The sequence below is a fragment of the Jaculus jaculus genome, chromosome 10, assembly GCF_020740685.1.
Source record: "Jaculus jaculus isolate mJacJac1 chromosome 10, mJacJac1.mat.Y.cur, whole genome shotgun sequence".
Taxonomy (NCBI): domain Eukaryota; kingdom Metazoa; phylum Chordata; class Mammalia; order Rodentia; family Dipodidae; genus Jaculus; species Jaculus jaculus.
Window position 1 is genome coordinate 12,345,422 of NC_059111.1, and position 20,692 is coordinate 12,366,113.

At 50.3% G+C, this 20,692-nt stretch overlaps 1 protein-coding gene across 1 annotated transcript in view; it reads right to left on the reverse strand.

The window, feature by feature from the left end:
• Nucleotides 1–17,778: 17,778 nt before the first annotated feature.
• Nucleotides 17,779–20,692, reverse strand: part of Parp16 (poly(ADP-ribose) polymerase family member 16) — a 29,961-nt gene continuing 27,047 nt past the window's right edge. Inside the window, exon 6 of the mRNA XM_045160608.1 lies at nt 17,779–18,822. Coding sequence (XP_045016543.1) covers nt 18,687–18,822 — 136 coding nt within the window. The 3' untranslated portion in view covers nt 17,779–18,686. The remainder of the gene's footprint in view (nt 18,823–20,692) is intronic.

Genomic DNA, 20,692 nt, shown 5'->3' on the forward strand with positions numbered 1-20,692 from the left:
TCCCTCTTTATCTGTAAAATAACTAAATTAATTAAATTTTTTTTTTTTAAAGTGGAAGGCGAGGACCTATAACCCAAGCTTGTCTCTTACATACACACATTCCCTATGGCACATATGCATCCCCCCCCCCCACACACACACAGACTTTCGTAGTTTAAATTACTCAGCTGTGGACCCTTGAGCTGGTCATCTTTGGAGCTAGAAGACCACCAAACTGAACCCTCTCCCTACCTACCCTAGGCCCTGGGTCATCCTGAGCTCACTTTCAGAGTATTTCCCAACTCAGCAACCCTGGCTACACCCTAGACCCCTCCCTCATTCCCTCCAGGTCAGGGATATTTCTGGAAAGCCCAAGAGAGGCCAGTTTTAACAGGCTCCAGGGGATTCCTAAGATGGTCACCCCGCTTGCCCTCTCCTGAGTCCGTATGCTGCTCCCGGTGGAACTCCGCCATGCTGGAGGCCTTGAGGGGACAGGAGTCATGGAGAGCTCCTGTGTCTCCAGCACTTCAGCATCCCAAGCCACCATCACCCCTGCCAGATGCCCTCCCAGGAGTATCAATCATGGGGGACAGCTGGCCTGGGTGACCTGCCCAGTACTGGGCTGGTGGGCAAGTGCAGACATGTCAAGGAGCTGAGGCCTGACCTGACTCAGCTCTGCCTGGGGCCGGATCCTGCTGAGCTCAACATGCAGCAGCCTGGCGGGGGGCTGGGCACCGAGTCTGGCTGAAGAATGCACTGAGCTTAGGCGTTATGGTGGCTGTGTGTCTGACTATGTCACCTGATGAGGAAGCTATGGAGGGTCCACAGAGTGGGATGGAGGAGCAGCGAACCCAGATCTGAGTCAGCGACGTCCTAGAAGGCACTGAGGAGGGGCTACAGTTTTCTCCCCAAAACCTTATTGCCCCCCCCAAACCACAATAGGCCAAAACTCCCCTAAAACACGTGGCTTAAATGAATCTAATTACGTGATATGCAGAGTTAAGAGGGGTTCAGAAGCTGAAGACTAGAGGAAAGAATAGAAACCCAGGCTGGGGAGACAGCTTGGCAGATGACAGTGCCTTCCAAGGCTCAGGGTCCACTGCGGAATAGGTGGCGGAAAGAATGTAGGAGCCAAAGGAAGGGTAGGACTCCTTACAATGTGCTCCTCCAGACACACAATGGCCTGGATATCCATGACCTCACAGTGCCTGACACTACCTACACAAGACCATCATAATAGGAAGGAAAGATGATGACATCAAAATAAAAGAGAGACTGATTGAGATGGGGAGGGGATATGATGGAGAATGGAGTTTCAAAGGGGAAAGTGGGGGGGAGGGAGAGAATTACCATGGGATATTGTTTACAATTGTGGATGCAGTCAATTAAAAAAAAAAAGCCGGGTGTGGTGGCGCATGCCTTTGATCTCAGCAGAGGTGGGAGGATTGCCGTGAGTTCAAGGCCACCCTGAGACTATATAGTGAATTCCAGGTCAGCCTGGACTAGTGTGAGACCCTACCTCAAAAAAAAAAAAAAAAAAAAAAAAAAGCTTGATGTGAGCTAGGTGTGGTAGCACACACCTTTAATCCCAGCATTCAGGGAGGCAGAGGTAGGAGGATCACTGAGAGTTCGAGGCCACCCTGAGAATACATAGTGAATTCCAGATTAGCATGGACTAGAGCTGCCTCGAAAAAAAAAAAAAGAAAAAGCGAGGTGTGGCCATATACGTATGTAACTCTAGTCTGGGGGGGTGGGGGGGAGAGTGGAGAATCACTGGGGCTTGGGTTGAGAGAGACCCCATCTCAAGAAAAAGAAATGCATGGGTGAGTCATACAGGAAGGTCGTTCGCCGCTGGTCTCCAAGGCCTTCATGTGAGCACACACTCCTGACTGTGCACGCCCGTCACACACCCCACGTGCCACTCCACACACATGATCCACAGGAGCCCTACATACCCAGTGTCTGCTCGGCACCAGAACCCCCAACACACAGCATACTGTCTTCTCAATCCTCAGAATATTCCAGAGGGAGGCCACTTAACTCCAGAGGAACACAGCCCATGGAGGAACACAGCTGGGCTTCAGACCCAGTTCCATCCAGAAACAAAGATGCTACAACTGAACATTTTCCCCAATTTGACCTCAAAAAGGAGTACTTAACTCAGGATCTAATCATATTCCTTCTGTAAACCAACCTTCAGGCAGTGTGTGTGTGTGTGTGTGTGTGTGTGTGTGTGTGTGTGTGCGCGCGCGCGCGCGTAGGTGTAGCAAATGCCTGAGTGTTACAGATGTGCACACTCCACGTACATTCATGCGGAGGCCAGAGGAGATGTCTTCATCACTTTTCTGCCGTATTTCCCTGTGGCAGACACCCTCGCTGAACCTGCGACTCGCCATTTCTTGTTTAGACTGGCGAACTGTGAGCCCCAGTGAGCTTCCTGTCTGTGCTCCACTCAGCACCAGGGTTAGGGGCGTGTGCAGCTTCATCAGGCTTTTTTTTTTTTTTTAATCTCATTTATTTATTTGAGAGACAGAGGGAAAAAAATAAATGGGTGTACTAGGTCCTCCTGTCACCACAAATGAACTCCAGACACATGCGTCACTTTGTGCATCTGGCTTTACATGGGTTCTGGGGGATCTAACCTAGGCCTTCAACACCAGGCTCTCTCTCTCTCTCTTTTTTTTTTCTTTTTTTTTTTTTTGAGGTAGCCAGGCTGACCTGGAATTCAGTACGAAGTCTCAGGGTGGCCTTGAACTCATGGCGATCCTCCTACCTCTGCTTCCCGAGTGCTAGGATTAGAGGCATGCGCCACCATGCCCAACACCAGGATTTTTACAGGGGTGTTGGGTCTCTTACCTGCTGAGTCATCTCCTCAGCTCCTGTTCTACAGAATTACTGTGAAGTACTCCAACCCCTTCACTGCACAGATCACAGTGAGTCCTAGTAGGGTGGACCAGGATCCTGGACTCGTGGATCAGGAGCCCTTCTACTACCCCAGCCTGTCTCAACCTCCTCAATTGACACCAGCAAGGAAAGGGTAGGCAGAAAAACTATGAGCTGTGCCCTCTAAGAGACAGGCAGAGAAACACACTTGCAGGTGTCACACAGGCAGACACATAGACGTAACAGGCAGATACGTGCAGGACTGATGTGCTGTGCTGAGCCCATCTCATTTGTTTTGTGATTGCTTGGCTGTTTTAGTTTTACTTATTTTTTTTTGTTTGTTTATTTTTACTTATTTATTTGAGAGTGACAGACAAAGAGGCAGATAGAGAGAGAATGGGTATGCCAGTGCCTCCAGCCACTGCAAATGATCTCCAGATGCATGCCCCACCCTGTGCATCTGGTTTTCATGGGTCCTGGGGAATTGAGCCTCGAACCGGGGTCCTTAGGCTTCACAGGCAAGCACTTAACCGCCAAGCCATCTCTCCAGCCCAGTTTTAGTTATTTAAGAGAGAGTCTCCCCACTGCAAATGAACTTCAGACTCATGCACCACCTTGTGCATCTGGCTTACATGGGTGTTGGGGAATCGAACCCAGGTCCTTAGGTTTTGCAGGCAAGTGCCTTAACCGCTGAGCCATCTCTCTAGCTCCTGTTGTTTCTTTTTGAGATAGGGTCTCACTCCATAGCCCAGTCTGGCCATGAATTCACTACATAGCCCAGGATGACCTAGAACTCACAGCTGTCCTCTTTGCTCCGGCCTTCTGAATGCTAGGCTTACAGGTGTAAAGCAACATACCCAGCTTGCTCTGCCTTCTCTTGCCACAGTTCTTTTCCGTGAGGAAATGGGCAAGGAGGGCCTTAGCCCGCACACTACACTATGGCTCTACTCAGGCTGCTGACATCTCTCTAAATTCCCAGTGCTTGGTACAGGGCATTGTGCTGGTTCTGTTAGTGGGTGGGGCGGGGGGACACATGCATGTGCATGTGGAGGCTACAGGAGAACAATGGGCAACCTTCACTTCTCTGTACTTTTCTTTCCTTGAGATGGGGGGGCGCTCTTCCTCCACCTGCAGCTGCTTGTCTCTCAGCGCTCTAAACACGCCCTCCAAGTAATGAACAAATTACGAGTGAATCAACAAGTATGAGAATAGCCTGGCATGGTGGCGCACGCCTTTAATCCCATCACTTGGGAGGCGGAGGTAGGAGGATCGCCGAGAGTTTGAGGCCACCCTGAGACTCCACAGTGAATTCCAGGTCAGCCTGGCCTAGAGTTTAGTCCCTACCTAAAAAAGAAAAGGATGAGAATGAATACTCCCGCACAAATATAAGCAGGCCCCACACACATACTGACATCCAAGACAGTATGTGTTCCGAAGGTTATCTCTAGAAAGACGAGCTCACACTGATACCAAAGTGATGGAACAGGCACATTCCCACAGATGCAGGCTCTCAGTGCAGGCCCACTCATCTCTGTAAAGACATGAAGTCTGTTGTTTCTCTGAAAAAAAAAACAGCCACATGCAGGCTTACTCAGTGAGGTGGGCATGTGCACACAGCCCTGAATACACGTGAGTACACTTTTTCTTTTCTTTTATTTGTTTATTTTTCAGGTTGGGATGGGCTCTAGACCAGGCTGACCTGAAATCCACTCAGTAGTCTCAGGGTGGCCCCAAACTCACAGAGATCCTCCTACTTCTGCCTCCTAAATACTGTGATTAAAGGCTTGCACCACCAAGCCCTCCTTGTTATTTATTTGAGAGAGGCAGATGGAGAGAGAGAGAGGGATAATGGGCGTGCCAGGACCTCTGGGAGCTGTAACCAAACTCCAGATGCATGCTCCACCTTGTGCATCTGGCTCACATGGGTCCTGGGGAAGTGGACCTGGGTCCTTTGGTTTCACAGGCAAGCTCCATAAAAACTGCTAAGCCATCTCTCCAGCCCCACTTTCTTTTCTTTCTTTTTAAAATTTATTTTGAGAGAAAGAGGCAGCTAGAGAGAATGGGTGTGCCAGGGGGTCTCTAGCCACTGCAAACTAACTGCAGACACATGTGCCACTTTGTGCAGCTGGCTTACATGGGTACTGGGGAATTGAACCTGGTTCCTTAGGCTTTGTGGACAAACACCTTAACCACTAAGCCATCTTGTCAGCCCTCTCTCTTTTTATTTTTTAATTTTTATTTATTTATTTATTTATTTATTTATTTATTTATTTATTTATTGGTTGAAGCAGGGTGTCTCTCAAGCCCAGGCTGACCTCAAACCCATGGTGATCCTCCCACCGCAGCCTCCTGGGAGCTGGGATTGTAGGTGCGTGACACCGTGCCTGAGCCTAGGCATGCTTTCTCCCGAGGAGACCACGTCCAACAAGACGTGCGGCTCCCCACATACACAAGGCCAGGGTTCACACAAACCCGCCCCAACATAACGAGTTGGACGAAAGTGCCAGCTGTAGGCCCAGGACAGACAGGGTCTCTGTCCGCAGAGACCCCCGGGGCCGCCCCAGCTCCCACGCTGTCTGCCTCCCGCCCCCGTGCCCGGGGCCTCCAGGCGGCCCCTCGAGGACTCCCTGCCGCAGACAGGCTGGGGGAGCCGTTGTCCTCCCCGGCAGCTGCAGACAAGAGTCCCAGGGCGCTGGAACAGACGGTGCGTGTGCGTGTGTTCGGGGCAGGCTCCCCCGCAGGACTCCACACCGCCTGCGGCCTGGCCAAGCGCGGGCTGGGCGCCGGGCCTGGACATCCGGGTCCTGCCGCCGGGCCTGGACAGCGGCCTCATCCGGGTCCTGCCGCCGGGCCTGGACAGCGGCCTCATCCGGGTCCTGCCGCTGACAGGGCGGTTTAGGCGCCTCCTTCTCAGGAAACGGCCACCACAGCCGTAGCGTCCGCAAGCCCGCAGGGCCCCGGGCCCGGTTCTAGTCTCTCTCCTGCCCTCTTCTGTAAAACAAACCGTCTGGATGTGGCGACGGCAGGGCGTGCCAGTGCGATGGGACTCTTCACACAGCTCCTGGGCCGCGGCGGGAGGGCTCCAACCCCAGCGACCAGCGACCAGCGACCCAGGGCAGGCCTCTGCTGAACTGACAGCTGTCTCTACAAACGCCACGCTGCGGGCGCGGGCGAGGGAGCTCCGTTGATAAGAGTGTTCAGGGGATCAAAACCAAGATCAAAACCAAGCCCTGGTTTTGATCCCCTGCGCCGGCTTAAAACCCACGTGGTGGGGCATACCTGTAATCATAGCACTGGGTAGGTAGAGGCAGGAAAGTTAGAAATTCAAGTTCGTTCTTTATTTAGTTTGAGGGTTTTTTGTTTTTTGTTTGTTTTTTTTTTTTTTGGTTTTTCGAGGTAGGGTCTCACTCTGGCCCAGACTCACCTGGAATTCACTATGGAGTCTCAGGGTGGCCTTGAACTCACGGCGATCCTCCTACCTCTGCCTCCCGTGTGCTGGGATTAAAGGCGTGTGCCACCACGCCCGGCTTTTTTTTTTTTTTTTTAAGACTCACTTTTATTTAAAAGAGGGGAGAGAGACATAAAGTGAGAATGGGCACGCCAGGGCCTCCATCCACTGCAAACGAACTCCAGATGCATGCACCACCATGGGCGTCTGGCTTACGTGGGGCCTGGAGAATTGAACCTGGGTCCTTGGGCTTTGCAGGCATGTGTCTTAAGCGATGGGCAATCTCTCCAGCCCCATTTTGTGGTTTTTCAAGGTAGGGTCTTTCTCTAGCCCAGGCTGACCTGAAATTCACTATGTAGTCTCAGGGTGGCCTTGAACTCACAGTGATCCTCCTACCTCTGTGCCTCCCGAGTGCTGGGATAAAAGGCGTGCACCACCGCATCCTTCTCAAGGTCATTCTTGGCTACAAAAGAGTTGAAAGCCAGCCTTGCCTACATGGGACTGTGTCTCAAACAAACAGAAACAACACAATCAGCCAAGAATGGCTTGAGGCTCAGTGAGATGTCAGCTTAACCAGGCAAAACAGGATCTCAGAGTGGACACTGGAGACAGCAAGGAACCTCCTCTTCCCACCCTCTGCGCCCCCCACTACCACTTACCAGATCCCCCAGGCCTCTGCTGGAGGTAGACAGAGCTGCAGCCTCACCAGTGAGGCAGGCCAAGGCAGCAACACCGCGCCAAACAGAGGAGACTGTTTATTCTCCGATGTCCGGAGCATCTGAGACCATCAGAAGGGTCTGGCTGCCGGCGGGCCCTGGATGCAAGGAGGTCTCCAAGAAATCGTCGTCAAGGCGGCTTGGCTCTGTGCAGGCAGCAGGGAAGGGCGGGCGCGGCTACCTCCTCCCTGTCCTCGTTCAGCGCCATGTGTGTCTCTGGGTCATCTCGTGGGGCTGCAGTGGCAGGGGCCAGCCAAGTGACCAAAGTACAGGGCTCTAACTTATTAGTGCGGGTATGGGGAGACTTCCCATGGAGTCCACTTCTGGCTCCTGCTAGAAAACCAGGCAGGGGGATGTCGCTCGCTTGGTGAGTGCTTGCCCGACACGCACAAAGTCCTGGTGTGGTGGTTTGACTCAGGTGTCCCCCGGAAACTTAGGTGTTCTGAATGCTAGTTTCCCCAGCTGATGGCGATTGGAAATTAAAGCCTCCTGGAGGCGGTGTATTGTTGGGGGCGGGCTTATGGGTGTTACAGCCAGTTTCCCCTTGCCAGTGTTTGGCACACTCTCCTGTTGCTGTTGTCCATCTGATGTTGGCCAGGAGGTGATGTCCACTCTCTGCTCATGCCATCATTTTCCCCTGCCATCATGGAGATTCCCCCTCAAGTCTGTAAGCCAAAATAAACCTTTTTCTCACAAGGTGCTCTTGGTCAGGTGATTTCTACCAGCAATGCGAACCCGACTGAAGACCTGGGTTCCAGCCCCAGTGCTGCACAAGCCACGTGTAGTGGCACACCTGTAAATCACAGAGCTTGGGAGGCAGAGGCAGGAGAGCCAGAAGTTCAAGGTCATCCTCAGCTACATAGTTGAGTTCTAGGCCAGTCTGGGCCTACATAAGACCCTGCCTCAAAAAGCCAAAAACAGGGTTGGAGAGATGGCTTAGCAGTTAAGCACTTACCTGTGAAGCCTGAGGACCCCGGTTCAAGGCTCGATTCCCCAGGACCCACGTTAGCCAGATGCACAAGGGGGCGCATGCGTCTGGAGTTCGTTTGCAGTGGCTGGAAGCCCTGGCGTGCCCATTCTCTCTCTTTCTCTGTCTGCCTCTTTCTCTCTCTGTCTGTCGTTCTCAAATAAATAAAAATGAACTAAATTTTTTTTAAAAAAGCCAAAAACCGGGCTGGAGAGATGGCATAGTGGTTAAGGCACTGGTCTGCAAAGCCTAAGGACTCTTGTTCAACTCCCCAGGTCCCACATAAGCCAGACGCACAGTGATGCAAGTGTGCAAGGCCATATCGGCACACAAGGGGGGCACAAGCATCTGCAGTTAGATTGGAGTGGCTGGAAGCCCTGGCATGCCAATTCTTTCACTCTCTCTCTCTCTCTCTCACACTCTTGCATTAAAAAAAAAAAAAAAAAAAGCCAAAAACAGCTGGACGTGGTGGCACACACCTTTAATCCCAGTACTCAGGAGGCAGCAGAGGTAGGAGGGCCGTGAGTTCAAGGCCACCCTGAGACTACATAGAGAATTCCAGGTCAGCCTGGGCTAGAGCCAGACCCTACCTTGAAAAAAACAAAACCAAACAACCAAACAAACAAATAAAAGCCAAAAAACGGCATAAGGCTGAGGAGATGGTTCAGTCTGGCACACAAGCATGAGGAGCTGAGTGTGGATCCCCAGGATTCACACAGATGCTGTGCATGGTGTTGCACACCTGTAAGTGCACCACTGGGGAGATGGAGACAGGGGCTCCCTGGGGCTCCCTGGCTAACTAGTGTAGCCAGGTCAGGGGAGCTCTTGACTCAGCAAGAGACCTTGTGTCAGAGAGCATGACCGAGAGTGATTGAGGAGGACACCTGACATGGGTCTCCACACCTACGTCTGCACATACACGTGCCCACGCGCACACAAACACGGACACACACACGTGCACACACCACCCACACGTACATACACATACAAAAAGTCACAAAATAAGCTGGTTTTCAGTGATGCATGCCTTTAATCCCAGAATTCAGGAGGCTGAGGTAGGAGGGTCATGAGTTTGAGGCCAGCCTGGGCTACGCACCTTTCTTTATGCCTCACAAGACCCAATTTAAACGGTGTTAATCAAAAGGGATGCATTGGCCACCAAGTGAAAAGTCTGGTTTCTTTTTTTAAATTTATTTTTATTTACTTATTTGAGAGCAACAGACAGCGAGAGAAAGAGGCAGATAGACAGAGAGAGAGAGAATGGGCGCACCAGGGCCTCCAGCCCCTACAAACGAACTCCAGACGCATGCGCCCCCTTGTGCATCTGGCTAACGTGGGTCCTGGGGAATCCAGCCTCAAACCGGGGTCCTTAGGCTTCACAGGCAAGCGCTTAACTGCTAAGCCATCTCTCCAGGCCCGAAAAGCCTGGTTTTAAGCACCACCAGCCTTAATATGAAACAGCATTCACGCGGGACTCAGCGGCTGCTTTCCATGTGTTGGTGTCAATCTGTGACTTTACACGGCTGCCAGGCCGGGTATGGCCTCCCATGCCTGCAATCCCAGCCCTCAGTGCACAGGCGGCAGGATCCTGAGCTCCATGCCATCCTGGGCTGCCCAGGAGACCCTGTCTTCAAAAACAAAAACAAGAAAGAGGGCTGGAGAGATGGCTTTGCAGTTAAGGCATTTCCCTGTGAAGGCTCCAGGCTCGGTTCCCCAGGTCCCACGTTAGCCAGATGCACAAGGGGGCGCACGCGTCTGGAGTTCGTTTTCAGTGGCTGGAGGCCCTGGTGCGCCCATTCTCTGTCGCTCTCAAAAAAAAAAAAAGAAAAGAAAAAGGCAACAGAGCCAGGCGTGGTGGCGCACACCTTTAATCACAGCATTCGGGAGGCAGAGGTAGGACTGCTGTGAGTTCGAGGCCAGCTTGGGCTAGAGTGAGACCCTACCTGGAAAAAAAAAATTTTTTTTTCTTTGAAATTATCACTGGAATGCTGGGGAGGTGTTGTTTTGTTTTTGAGGCAGGGTCTCAATGTTGCCCAGGCTAACCTGAAATTTACTTTGTAGCCCAGGGTTGACTCAAACTCATAGTAATCCTCCTATCTCAGCATCTCAGTTGCTGGGATTAAAGACGTGTGCTACCGTGCTCGGCTAGTGTGTTAGGTTTAAAGCACACCCCTGTGGTGGGCAGTATGTATAGAACCACGTTAGCCTGTACTTGCTGGAGACCAGCGAATCTCCACCTTCTAAGCCATCCAGAATGGCCTTGCCTCCTTCCTAGCCTTCTAGGAGGCAGCGTGGCTAAGCCCATCGATGGCACCAAGGCTGGCTGCAAGGGCCTGGCAGCACCACGTTCTTTCACCCAAATCCTCCTTCGGCTAAATGCAGAGAGAGCCAAGTCTGACTGCATGGCTCCACCTTCTGACTTAGTCAAAGCTCCTCTGGCCCAGGAGTCTCTAGTTATTTTGGTTTTCCTTACCATCCCTTAAGTCATTACTAAAATCTGTGCTTAGCAAAGGCTTTGCTCCAGATGCACGAAGGGGCACATGCATCTGGAGTTTGTTTTCAGTAGCAAGAGGCCCTGATGTGCCCATTCATTCTTTCACTCTCCTCACAAATAAACAAATGAAAAAAAAAATTTTGTTTTTAAATTTTCGAGGTAGGGTCTCACTCTAGCTCAGGCTGACCTGGAATTCACTGTGTAGTCTCAGGGTGGCCTTGAACTCATGGGGATCCTCCTACCTCTGCCTCCTGAGTGCTGGGATTAAAGGCGTGCACCACCATGCCCGGCTAAAACTAAATTTTAAAAAAAAAAGGCTTTTCTCTGTTTTGGGAGGTTTGGCTCTGAGACAGGGTATCACACAGGCTGGCTCACTGCATCATCTAGGCTGGCCTTAAAATTGTAGCAAAAATATAACCACAACACTTGTGGCAATCCCCCTGCCTCAGCCTCCTCGGTGCTGTTATGGCAGGTATAAGCCATCACACCGGCTTTGAAGGCTTTGTTATCAGCCCCTTACATATGAATAAGCAGGAAGCTGATAGGCTTGTTTTGTTTTTGTTTTTCAGACTCCTAGAGCCTCTCTTAGGTCTTATACAGCTCACGCGGTAAGGCATAGATACCTGATCTTTCTGCCTGCACTTCCCAAGTGCTAGGATTACAGGCATGGCCACCATACCTGGTTTGTTTGTTTGTTTTTAAATATTTTTGTTTATTTTTATTTATTTATTTGCGAGCAACAGAGAGAGAGAGAGAGAGGGAGGGAGAGAATGGGTGCGCCAGGGCCTTCCGCCACTGCAAACTCCAGATGTGTGCGCCCCTTGTGTATCTGGCTAACGTGGGTCCTGGGGAAACAAGCCTCGAACCAGGGTCCTTAGGCTTCACAGGCAAGAGCTTAACTGCTAAGCCACCTCTCCAGCCCCACACTTGGTTTTATATAGTGCTGGGGACTAAACCGAGGGCTTCGTACATTCTAGGCTAACAATCTACCAACTGAGCTACATTACCAGTCTATCAAATCCACAGTTTTAAATCTCCCAGAACTATTTCCCAGGCTGACCTGGAATTCACTATGTAGTTTTAGGGTGGCCTTGAACTCATGGCAATCCTCCTACCTCTGCCTCCCTAGTGATTAAAGGTTTGTAACCATGCCCAGCTTATTTTATTTATTTTTAAATATTTTATTTTTATTTATTTATTTGAGAAAGAGATACAGAAATAGGCAGGTAGAGAGAGAGGGAGAGAACGGGCACGACAGGGCCTCCAGCCACCGCAAATGAACTCCAGACGTGTGCGCCACCTTGTGCATCTGGTTTACGTGGGTCCTGGGGAAACTGAACCTGTGTCCTTTGGCTTTGTAGGCAAGCGCCTTAACCGCTAAGCCATCTCTCCAGCCCCCAGCTTATTTTATTTTTAAAAACTATTATTTATTTGGAGAGGGAGAGAGAGAGAATGGGAACGTCAGGGCCTCCTGCCATGGCAAATTCCAGACTCACGTGTGCCCCTTTGTGCACTGGCCTTTCCTGAGTACTGGGGAATCAAACCCAGGTTGTCAGGCTTTGCAAGCAAGTGTCTTTACCAGCTGAGTCATCTCCCCCAGCTCCTCCTCCATTTGCATTTTAAATGAAACACAAGGCTCTATCCTGCCCACCTCACTTCCAGAAGTACTACACACGACCCAACTGGTAGGACTTCCTGACATCAAGCAATAGCCCTCTCCGGCACCCTCACCCTGCTTGCCAACTCACCTTTCCCTCAAGTTTAACCTCACCCCCACCCTTGCTGGCATTCAACCTCTCCACTATGGCAGGGAAATTCTTTGCATCCTTAAAAAAAAAAACAACTGTATTTCTTTATTTATTTGAAGGACAGAGAGAAGGAGGTAGAGAGAGTGAGAAAGGGAATGGGCGCGCCAGGGCCTCCTGCCACTATAAACCAACTCCAGATGTGGGCACCTCCTTGTGTATTTGGCTAATGTGGGTTCTGCGGAATCAAACCAGGGTCCTTTGGCTTTGCAGGCAATGCCTTAACTGCTAAGCCATCTTCTCCAACTTTGCCTGTGTGTGTGTGTGTGTGTGTGTGTGTGTGTGTGTGTGTGTGTATTCATTTTAGAGAGAGAGGACTGGCATCCCAAGGCCTCAGGCACTGCAATGAACTCCAGATGCTTTCGGTACCTTAGTGGGCATGTGTGACCTTGCACTTGCCTCACCTTTGTGTGTCTGGGATCTAGAGAGAGATCAAACATGGGTCGTTAGGCTTTGCAGGCAAGCACCTTAACCGCTAAGCCATCTCTCCAGTCCTATAAAAATATTTTTATGGGCTGGAGAGATGGCTTAGCGGTTAAGCGCTTGCCTGTGAAGCCGAAGGACCCTGGTTCGAGGCTTGGTTCCCCAGGTCCCACGTTAGCCAGATGCACAAGGGGGCGCACGCGTCTGGAGTTCGTTTGCAGAGGCTGGAAGCCCTGGCGCGCCCATTCTCTCTCTCCCCTCTATCTGTCTTTCTCTCTGTGTCTGTCACTCTCAAATAAATAAATTAAAAAAAATTAAAAAATATATTTTTATTTATTTGCAAGCAGAGAGAAAGAAGAGAAGAGAGACAGAGAGAATGGGTATACCAGGGCCTCCAGCTACTGCAAATGAACTCCAGATACATGCGCCACCTTGTACTTCTGGCTTTACGTGGGTCCTGGGGAATCAAACCCAGGTCATTAGGCTTTGCAGGCAAGTGCCTTAACCAAGACATCTCTCCAGCCATTTATTCATTAAACAAACTTTTCTAGAGCACACTCCATCTATAATAGAGATACATGGATGACCAAGGTCCTGCCCTCAGGAAGCTTGCAGCTGAATTTTAATATAGGAAACATTTACATCACCACAACATCTTTCCCACAAGCAAAGTGCAGCCCAGTGATGGGTATAAAATATTCCATTAGGGCTGGAGAGATGACCCAGCAGTTAAAAGCACTTGCTTCCAGGCTGGAGAGGTGGCTTAGCGGTTAAGTGCTTACCTGTGAAGCCTAAGGACCCTGGTTCAAGGCTCGATTCCCCAGGACCCACGTTAGCCAGATGCACAAGGGGTGCACGCATCTGGAGTTCGTTTGCAGTGGTGGAAGCCCTGGCATACCCATTCTCTCTCTCTCTCTGCCTCTGTCACTCTCAAATTAATCAATTAATTAATAACTTTTTTTAAAAAAGCACTTGCTTCTGAAGTCTGAGGGCCTGGGTTCAATTCCCCAGTACCCATGGTAAAGCCAATGCACAAAGTGGTACATGCATCTGTTTGTTTGCAGTAGCAAGAGGCCCTGGCATACCCATTTATACTCTTTCTCGCTGCCTGCAAATAAAGTTTTAAAAATATTCTATTGGAGCCAGGTGGGGTGCACACGCCTTTAATCCTAGCACTTAGAAGACAGAGGTAGGAATATCCTATGAGTTCAAGGACAGCCTAAGACTACATAGTGAATTCCTGGTCAGCCTGGGGTAAAGCAAGACCCTACCTCAAAATACCTATGCATGTATGCATGCATGCATGTATGTATGTATGTATGTATGTGTGTGTGTGTGTGTGTGTGTGTATATATACATATATATATATATTGTTAGGCTGGAGAGATGGCTTAGCCGTTAAAGTGCCTAAGGACCCAGGTTCAATTCTCCAGTACCCATGTAAGCTTGATGCACCTCTGGAATTCGCTTAGAGGGGCTAGAGGTCCTGCAATGCCCATTCTATCTGCTTCTCTCTCCCCAATAAATAAATAAAAATCTTAAAAAAATATTCAACCAATGCCATTTTTCCTTCCATATAAGGACACTGCAGTGAATGTTGGAAATGTTCGGAAAACCCTTTCCAGGTGGATAAGGATGCCAGCAGGGAGAGGGGAGACTGTGGTTTCTACCTTTCTTTCGAAGGTCAGGATTGTTTTGGATGTTCCCAATGTCAAGTTGGAGACGCTTGCAAGGGACAGGGGCTAACCAGATCGAGGGACAGGGGGTAACCAGATCAAGGGACAGGCGCTAGCCAGATCAAGGGACAGGGGCTAGCCAGATCAAGGGACGGGGCTGACCAGATCGAGGGGCAGGGGCTAACCAGATCGAGGGACAGGGGCTAACCAGATCAAGGGACAGGGGCTGGTCAGATCAAGGGACAGGGGCTGACCAGATCGAGGGACAGGGGCTGACCAGATTGAGGGGCAGGAGCTAACCAGATCAAGGGACAGGGGCTGACCAGATCAAGGGACAGGGGCTGACCAGATCGAGGGACAGGGGCTAACCAGATCAAGGGACAGGGGCTAACCAGATCGAGGGACAGGGGCTGGCCAGATCAAGGGACAGGGGCTGGTCAGATCAAAGGACAGGGGCTGACCAGATCAAGGGACAGGGGCTAACCAGATCGAGGGACAGGGGCTGGCCAGATCAAGGGACAGGGGCTGGTCAGATCAAGGGACAGGGGCTGACCAGATCAAGGGACAGGGGCTAGCCAAATCAAGGGACAGGGGCTGACCAGACCAAGGGACAGGGGCTAACCAGATCGAGGGACAGGGGCTGACCAGATCGAGGCCAGAGGCCGCCCTGGACGCCGTCTCCACGGTGCACAGCCCCAGACAGTTTGGAAACAAACAGAAACTCATCCAGAAGGGGGGGAGAATGACAAAACCAAAACAAAATAAAACCAAGAGATGGAAAACCCAGGGGGAGGGGCACGCAATGCAACCGTGGGAAGAGAGGTGGGGGATGGCAGAGGGGTTTGGGGAGACATGAGGCCTTGTTTGCCCGCAGGAGCTGAATCCAACCCCAGGGTCTAAGAATCACCATGGTAACGGGAAGGGTGAATTCTGAAGATTCTGTGCCAACATAAACCTCTTGGATGGGCAAAGATTTGATGGGGCCTTGTTCTAAAGTAAAATATCAGAAGTGGGCTCCTTAAGTCACATGAACTCCCCACCCCCCTCCTGGCTTTATCGACACTTGGTGATTAATGGAACAAATTAATCAGAAACATTTGAGTCATATCCACTATTGAAAATCTCTTTCATCTATGCTCAATTAGTCCAAACTCCACAGAGGAGAGAGAGAGAGAGAGAGAGAGAGAGAGAGAGAGAGAGAGAGAATGGGCATGCCAGGGCCTCCAGCCACTGCAAACTCCAGATGTGTGCACCATGCCACCTTGTGCATCTGGCTTTTATGGGTCCTGGGGACTTGAACCTGGGTCCTTTGGCTTCACAGGCATATGCCTTAACTGCTAAGCCATCTCTCCAACCCTGCTCCGTAGTTCTTGATCCTAGACTACATTAGGACTCTCTGCCAAGTATCTCTCAAAACTCCTTTAAAATGTCACAGAATGTCAGTGTCTCCCTGAAACACTGCCCACTTGCTCACCTTGCTGGACTGCCAGCTCCGCGTGAGCAGGGGCCGTGGTTCTCTTCCTGCTTTCGTTCCCAGCGCGAGGGACTCACATTTGTGAGATCAGTGATCAGAAACCCCGCCTACTAGATGTTCTGTGACACTGACAACATCAGGGGCGAGGCAGCCCCACTGTGCATGCAGTCAGTCAGGGTCACAGGCGCCCACAAACTACGACAACAAAAAATCTCCATGTCCTGACAGTAACACCCCGTGAGAACATCCCGTACAGACACCCTCCAGTCAGGACAGACCCAAGAGCCCCAGTTGGAACTGACTGATAAAGGAATTCCTTAGGGACATCAACTGCTACCCCCCTGTGGTGGTTTGATTCAGGTGTCCCCCATAAACTTAGGTGTTCTGAATGCTAGCTCCCCAGCTGATGGAGATTTGGGAATTAATGCCTCCTGGAGGGAGTGTATTGTTGGGGGCGGGCTTATGGGCTTTATAGCCAGTTTCCCCTTGCCAGTGTTTGGCACACTCTCCTGTTGCTGTGGTCCATCTTATGTTGGCCAGTGGGTGATGGCCACCCTCTGCTCATGTCATCGTTTTCCCCTGCCATCGTGAAGCTTCCCCTCGAGCCTGTAAGCCAAAATAAACCTCTTTTTCCCAGAAGCTACTCTTGGTTGGGTGATTTCTACCAGCAATGCGAACTGGACTGCAACACCCCCATAAGAAAATTCTAGCAATACAAATTATTTCAGGCCACAAGGCTGATCTACTTTCTCCCATTCTGTGTGACACCTACAAGAAAGGAAGGGAGGAAAAAGACACTAGACCTAATGGAGGGCCCTATCCATATTAGTGAACTCTCCATTAGACCAATCCAGATTCCCCCACACACACACATGCACACACTTCAATTAACCACTCAGGCTTATCCCGACTCAGTTATCTCAGTAAAGGCTTTATTTTTTTTTAAATACATTTTAAAAATATTTTTATTTATTCATGTGAGAGACAAACACACACAGAGAGAGAGAAGGGCCTCCTGCTGCTGCCAGTGAACTCCAGCTACCAGCACAGGCTGCTTTGTGCACCTGGCTTTACATGGGTGATGGGAATTGAACCCGGGCCGGCAGGCTTTGCAAGCAAGTGCCTCAGTAAAGGCCTTATTAATCCTTAGACAAAGTCACTCGGTGGCAACCTGTCTTTGGGTCCCCTCTGGCTTCCCAGTCACGACCTCTTGCTTCCTGTGGTAACTTTTTTCTCTAAACATGATTTTTTTTTTCTTTCTGTAATAAAGTTTCTTCTTTTAAACTCATCCTTTATCGTCCATGAGATCCATTCTTCGAGTCTGTGCGAGACAATGAATCCAGAGCCACTGACTCGATGAACTCTGGTAACTATTGAGAGTCTGACGCTCCAGTTCCTGAGGGAAGCCCACCTGCAAGCTGAGATGAGGCTCTGTCTCCCTCAAAGAGTCTGGTTATAATACTACGGCAAGCATCCACTTGAACAAGAAAAGCAGGTACAATTTTTAACAACTGGAAACACACAGTGGACTTGCACTGAGGCAATCAGCGGTTACAAACACAACTTGGTAATTAGGAAAATATCTTTATTGTTATTTCTTAAATATTCCACCATTCAATTTAAAAATCTGTAACAGTGACTTTTCCACAACTTTACAAATGATAGAAAAATGATTTTCTTCTTCGGTATGAAAACCTCACCCCCACATTGCGCAGAACTCGAGCACAAATGAAACTCAGCAGGAAGGAGGGAGCAAGAGAGACAATAAGCGAGGGCTGTGGCTCTCTGGGCCACCTGAAGGCTTTTCCCACACACAAAAGCCCAGGCTGGGTCCCGAAGAGCAGTACTTCTCTGAGGGAAGCGTGGTCCATGCAGAGCTGTGGCCCTCTGAGGCCAGCCTCTGTCTCGCAGGCCACTGAGGGCCGACAGCGTGGTGTCTGCGGCCGGCAGGCCACAGTCAAGGCAGCTTCGTGACAGTGAGGACAGCAGCAAGCCGGGGGCTCTGGATCTTCTCTCTAAAACCCAGCCAGGAAAGAGGCTGTGGATCCTGGCCAACTGGGGCTCTAGATTTAGAAATTTCCCCTTTCATTTAGCTCACAAAGACTAACTTGACAAACAGCTATTTAAAAAAAAAAAAAATCAGAAAACAAACATTTGGTTCTATTTCAGCTGTAATCAGCAGTGGAGAATTTTTCGAAAAAGACAACTTGAGCTGAGCATTGTTTAGATCTGTGTTTGGTTTTCAGGCCTGGGAAGGACAGCTGTAGTAGAAGGCTGATTGTTGATTTGAGCAAACTGTTAAAATACATGTTTTGCACTCATATACAAAAGCTGATGGAATCCTGAAACGATCCCACTGGTTTTTATGAGAAACATGACTGTCCCTCTTGGGTGCCTCGAGTCAAAACAAGGCAACCGCCTGGTGATTTATAGTCACACTACGCATACTCGCCTTCCAGAAAGCATTAGAGGAAGGGCCAGCCTGCTCCAGGCCCAGTTGTAAACACGCCACTGACAGCCTGGACACGTTGTTTTTACATGCAGCGGGACTTTTTCCTTTGGCCCTGGCTGAAGGGCCACCTCCCTCGGACTGTTTAGGAACAAGCAGATGGGAGAGCTCCCCCAAACATGTGAGTGAGGGGCCAAGGACTGAAGTGTGGCTGGCAGCGTCACTGAAGGCAATCAGTTACATTTATGGCGTACGGAAAAGATCCTGCAGTATCCCAGGCTCAACCCGGCCGGACCTGAGGCGCAGGAGCTACAGAATACAAGGCACATGACTGAGGTGCCCCCCCCCCCCCCCGCACTGGGCCCCGAAAGATTATCTCTTCACGCGATTCCAGAAGTGTTGGAAGGCGGAGGAGTTGGCAACGCTCACTATGAGCAGCAGCAGCAGGTACAGAGACATCATGACCATGAACCAATGGCTGGACAGCCAGGAGGGCCAGCTTGAAGCCCTGCTAAAGAGGAAAAGAAGGATGTTGGCAACAAGAGAAAAACATTGTTTTCAGCGTATGCAACCAGTTCTGGCTCGGAGGAGAGGCGGCGGTGAAGCGCATCCTCTGGTGAGCCCTGGAGAGGGGCTGCAGGCCGCTCTGCTCCAGAAACCCAGGGCCGGCTGCCCTGGCATGGGTGACCCGCCTTTCAACACAACATGTTCTAAATGCGTACGGACAGCTCTGCTGTGAGCTCACCCCGCTCTTCCTTTTCATGGCTCCTCTTTCACCTTTTATAACCCATCTTCTCCTTTAAAAAAAAGATATTTTTAGGGGGGGAAGGTATTACCATGGGATATTTTTTATAATCATGGAAAATGTTAATAAAAATTTGAGAAAAAAAATAATAAAAATAAGTATACTTTTATTTATTTATTTGCAAGGAGGCGGGGGAGAGAATGGGTGCCGGGTTCTCGTGCCACTGCAAACGAACTCCAGATGTGTGCACCCTTTTGTGCACCTGGCTTTATGTAGGTACTGGGGGATCAAACCCAGGCTGTCGGGTCTTGCAAGCAAGTGCCTTAAACCGCTGAGCCATCCCTCCAGCCCCTAGCCTATGCCAAATGCTGGTATCTAGAAGAATCATCTAGCTCAGGGTGTCTGCCCAGGTGGTGGCAAGTTACTTGGCAAGGGTCCTTGCACTTTTACCCACATGCAGACGTAAATCTGAGCTGGAGAAATCCTTATTTTCCCACTGGGGGTGGGGGGTGTTCTAAGCCATCCAAGTGTGCACTAAAGACATGCTCCAGGGAGAAGTGGAAAAGAAGTAGAATTTTTCAAATAGAAAAAGCCACATAAGGGCTGGAGAGATGGCTCAGTGGTTAAGGCGCTTGCCTGCGAAGCCTAAGGGCCCAGGTACCCATGTAAACCATATGCACAATTTGGCACATGTGTCTGGAAGTTTGTTTGTAGTAGCTGGAAGCCCTGGAGCACCCATTCTCTCTCATAAATAAATAAGCAAGCCCCATGATTTCTAAATCAAAGGAAAATGGCCCCCAGATTCGGAAACACTATAGAGAGTTCCCAAACCTGAGTGGTGGAAGAAGGATTTGGATTTGAGTGATTCACAAAGCCCGGAAACCTGGAAAACTCTGACTGGTATGCGTAAGGAGGAGTGAGATTCTTAAATGTCACCCCCTGCCTGTCACGCACGTTCACCCGCTGCCGATCGGCACAGGAAGCTCTGTCGTGGACTTCAACATGTGACGAGACCACAGTAACTGTCCACCCTGAGGACCTGACCGTTTTCCACTGCCGTGCTGCTGAGATGGGGCGAGCACCCACCTTAGTTCTGGAGGTCATGGGCTTCTTACTTGCTGCTGGACTCGCTTATGTGTGTGCATCTGTCACGGTGAGTGGGATCAAACCCAGGGCCTCGTGGTACGCTAGGAAAGCCCTCTGCCACCGACCTCACTCCAGCTTCAGTGCTCAAGCATTTGAGAGTCAAGGATGAAGCATCTGAGGCCCGAGGGGGGCTGGACAGATGGCTCAATGGTTAAGGCACTTGCCTGCAAAGCCTAACATCCTGGGTTCGATTCCCCAGGACCCAAGTAAAGACAAATGCACAAAGTGGCTCATGCATCTGGAGTTCATTGGCAGTGGCTACAGGCCCTGCTACATCCATTTGCTTACTCTGTCTCTTTTCTCTATATCACTCTGTGCTCACAAATAATTTACTTATTATTTTTTGTAATTAGAGACAGAAACTTGCCCTCCAGGGCTGCAGCCACTACAATCAAACTCTAGACACCTGTGCCACTGAGTGTGCATGTGCAACCTTTGCACTTGCATCACTTTGTGTGTCCGGCTTATGAAGGCCCAGGAGGGTCAA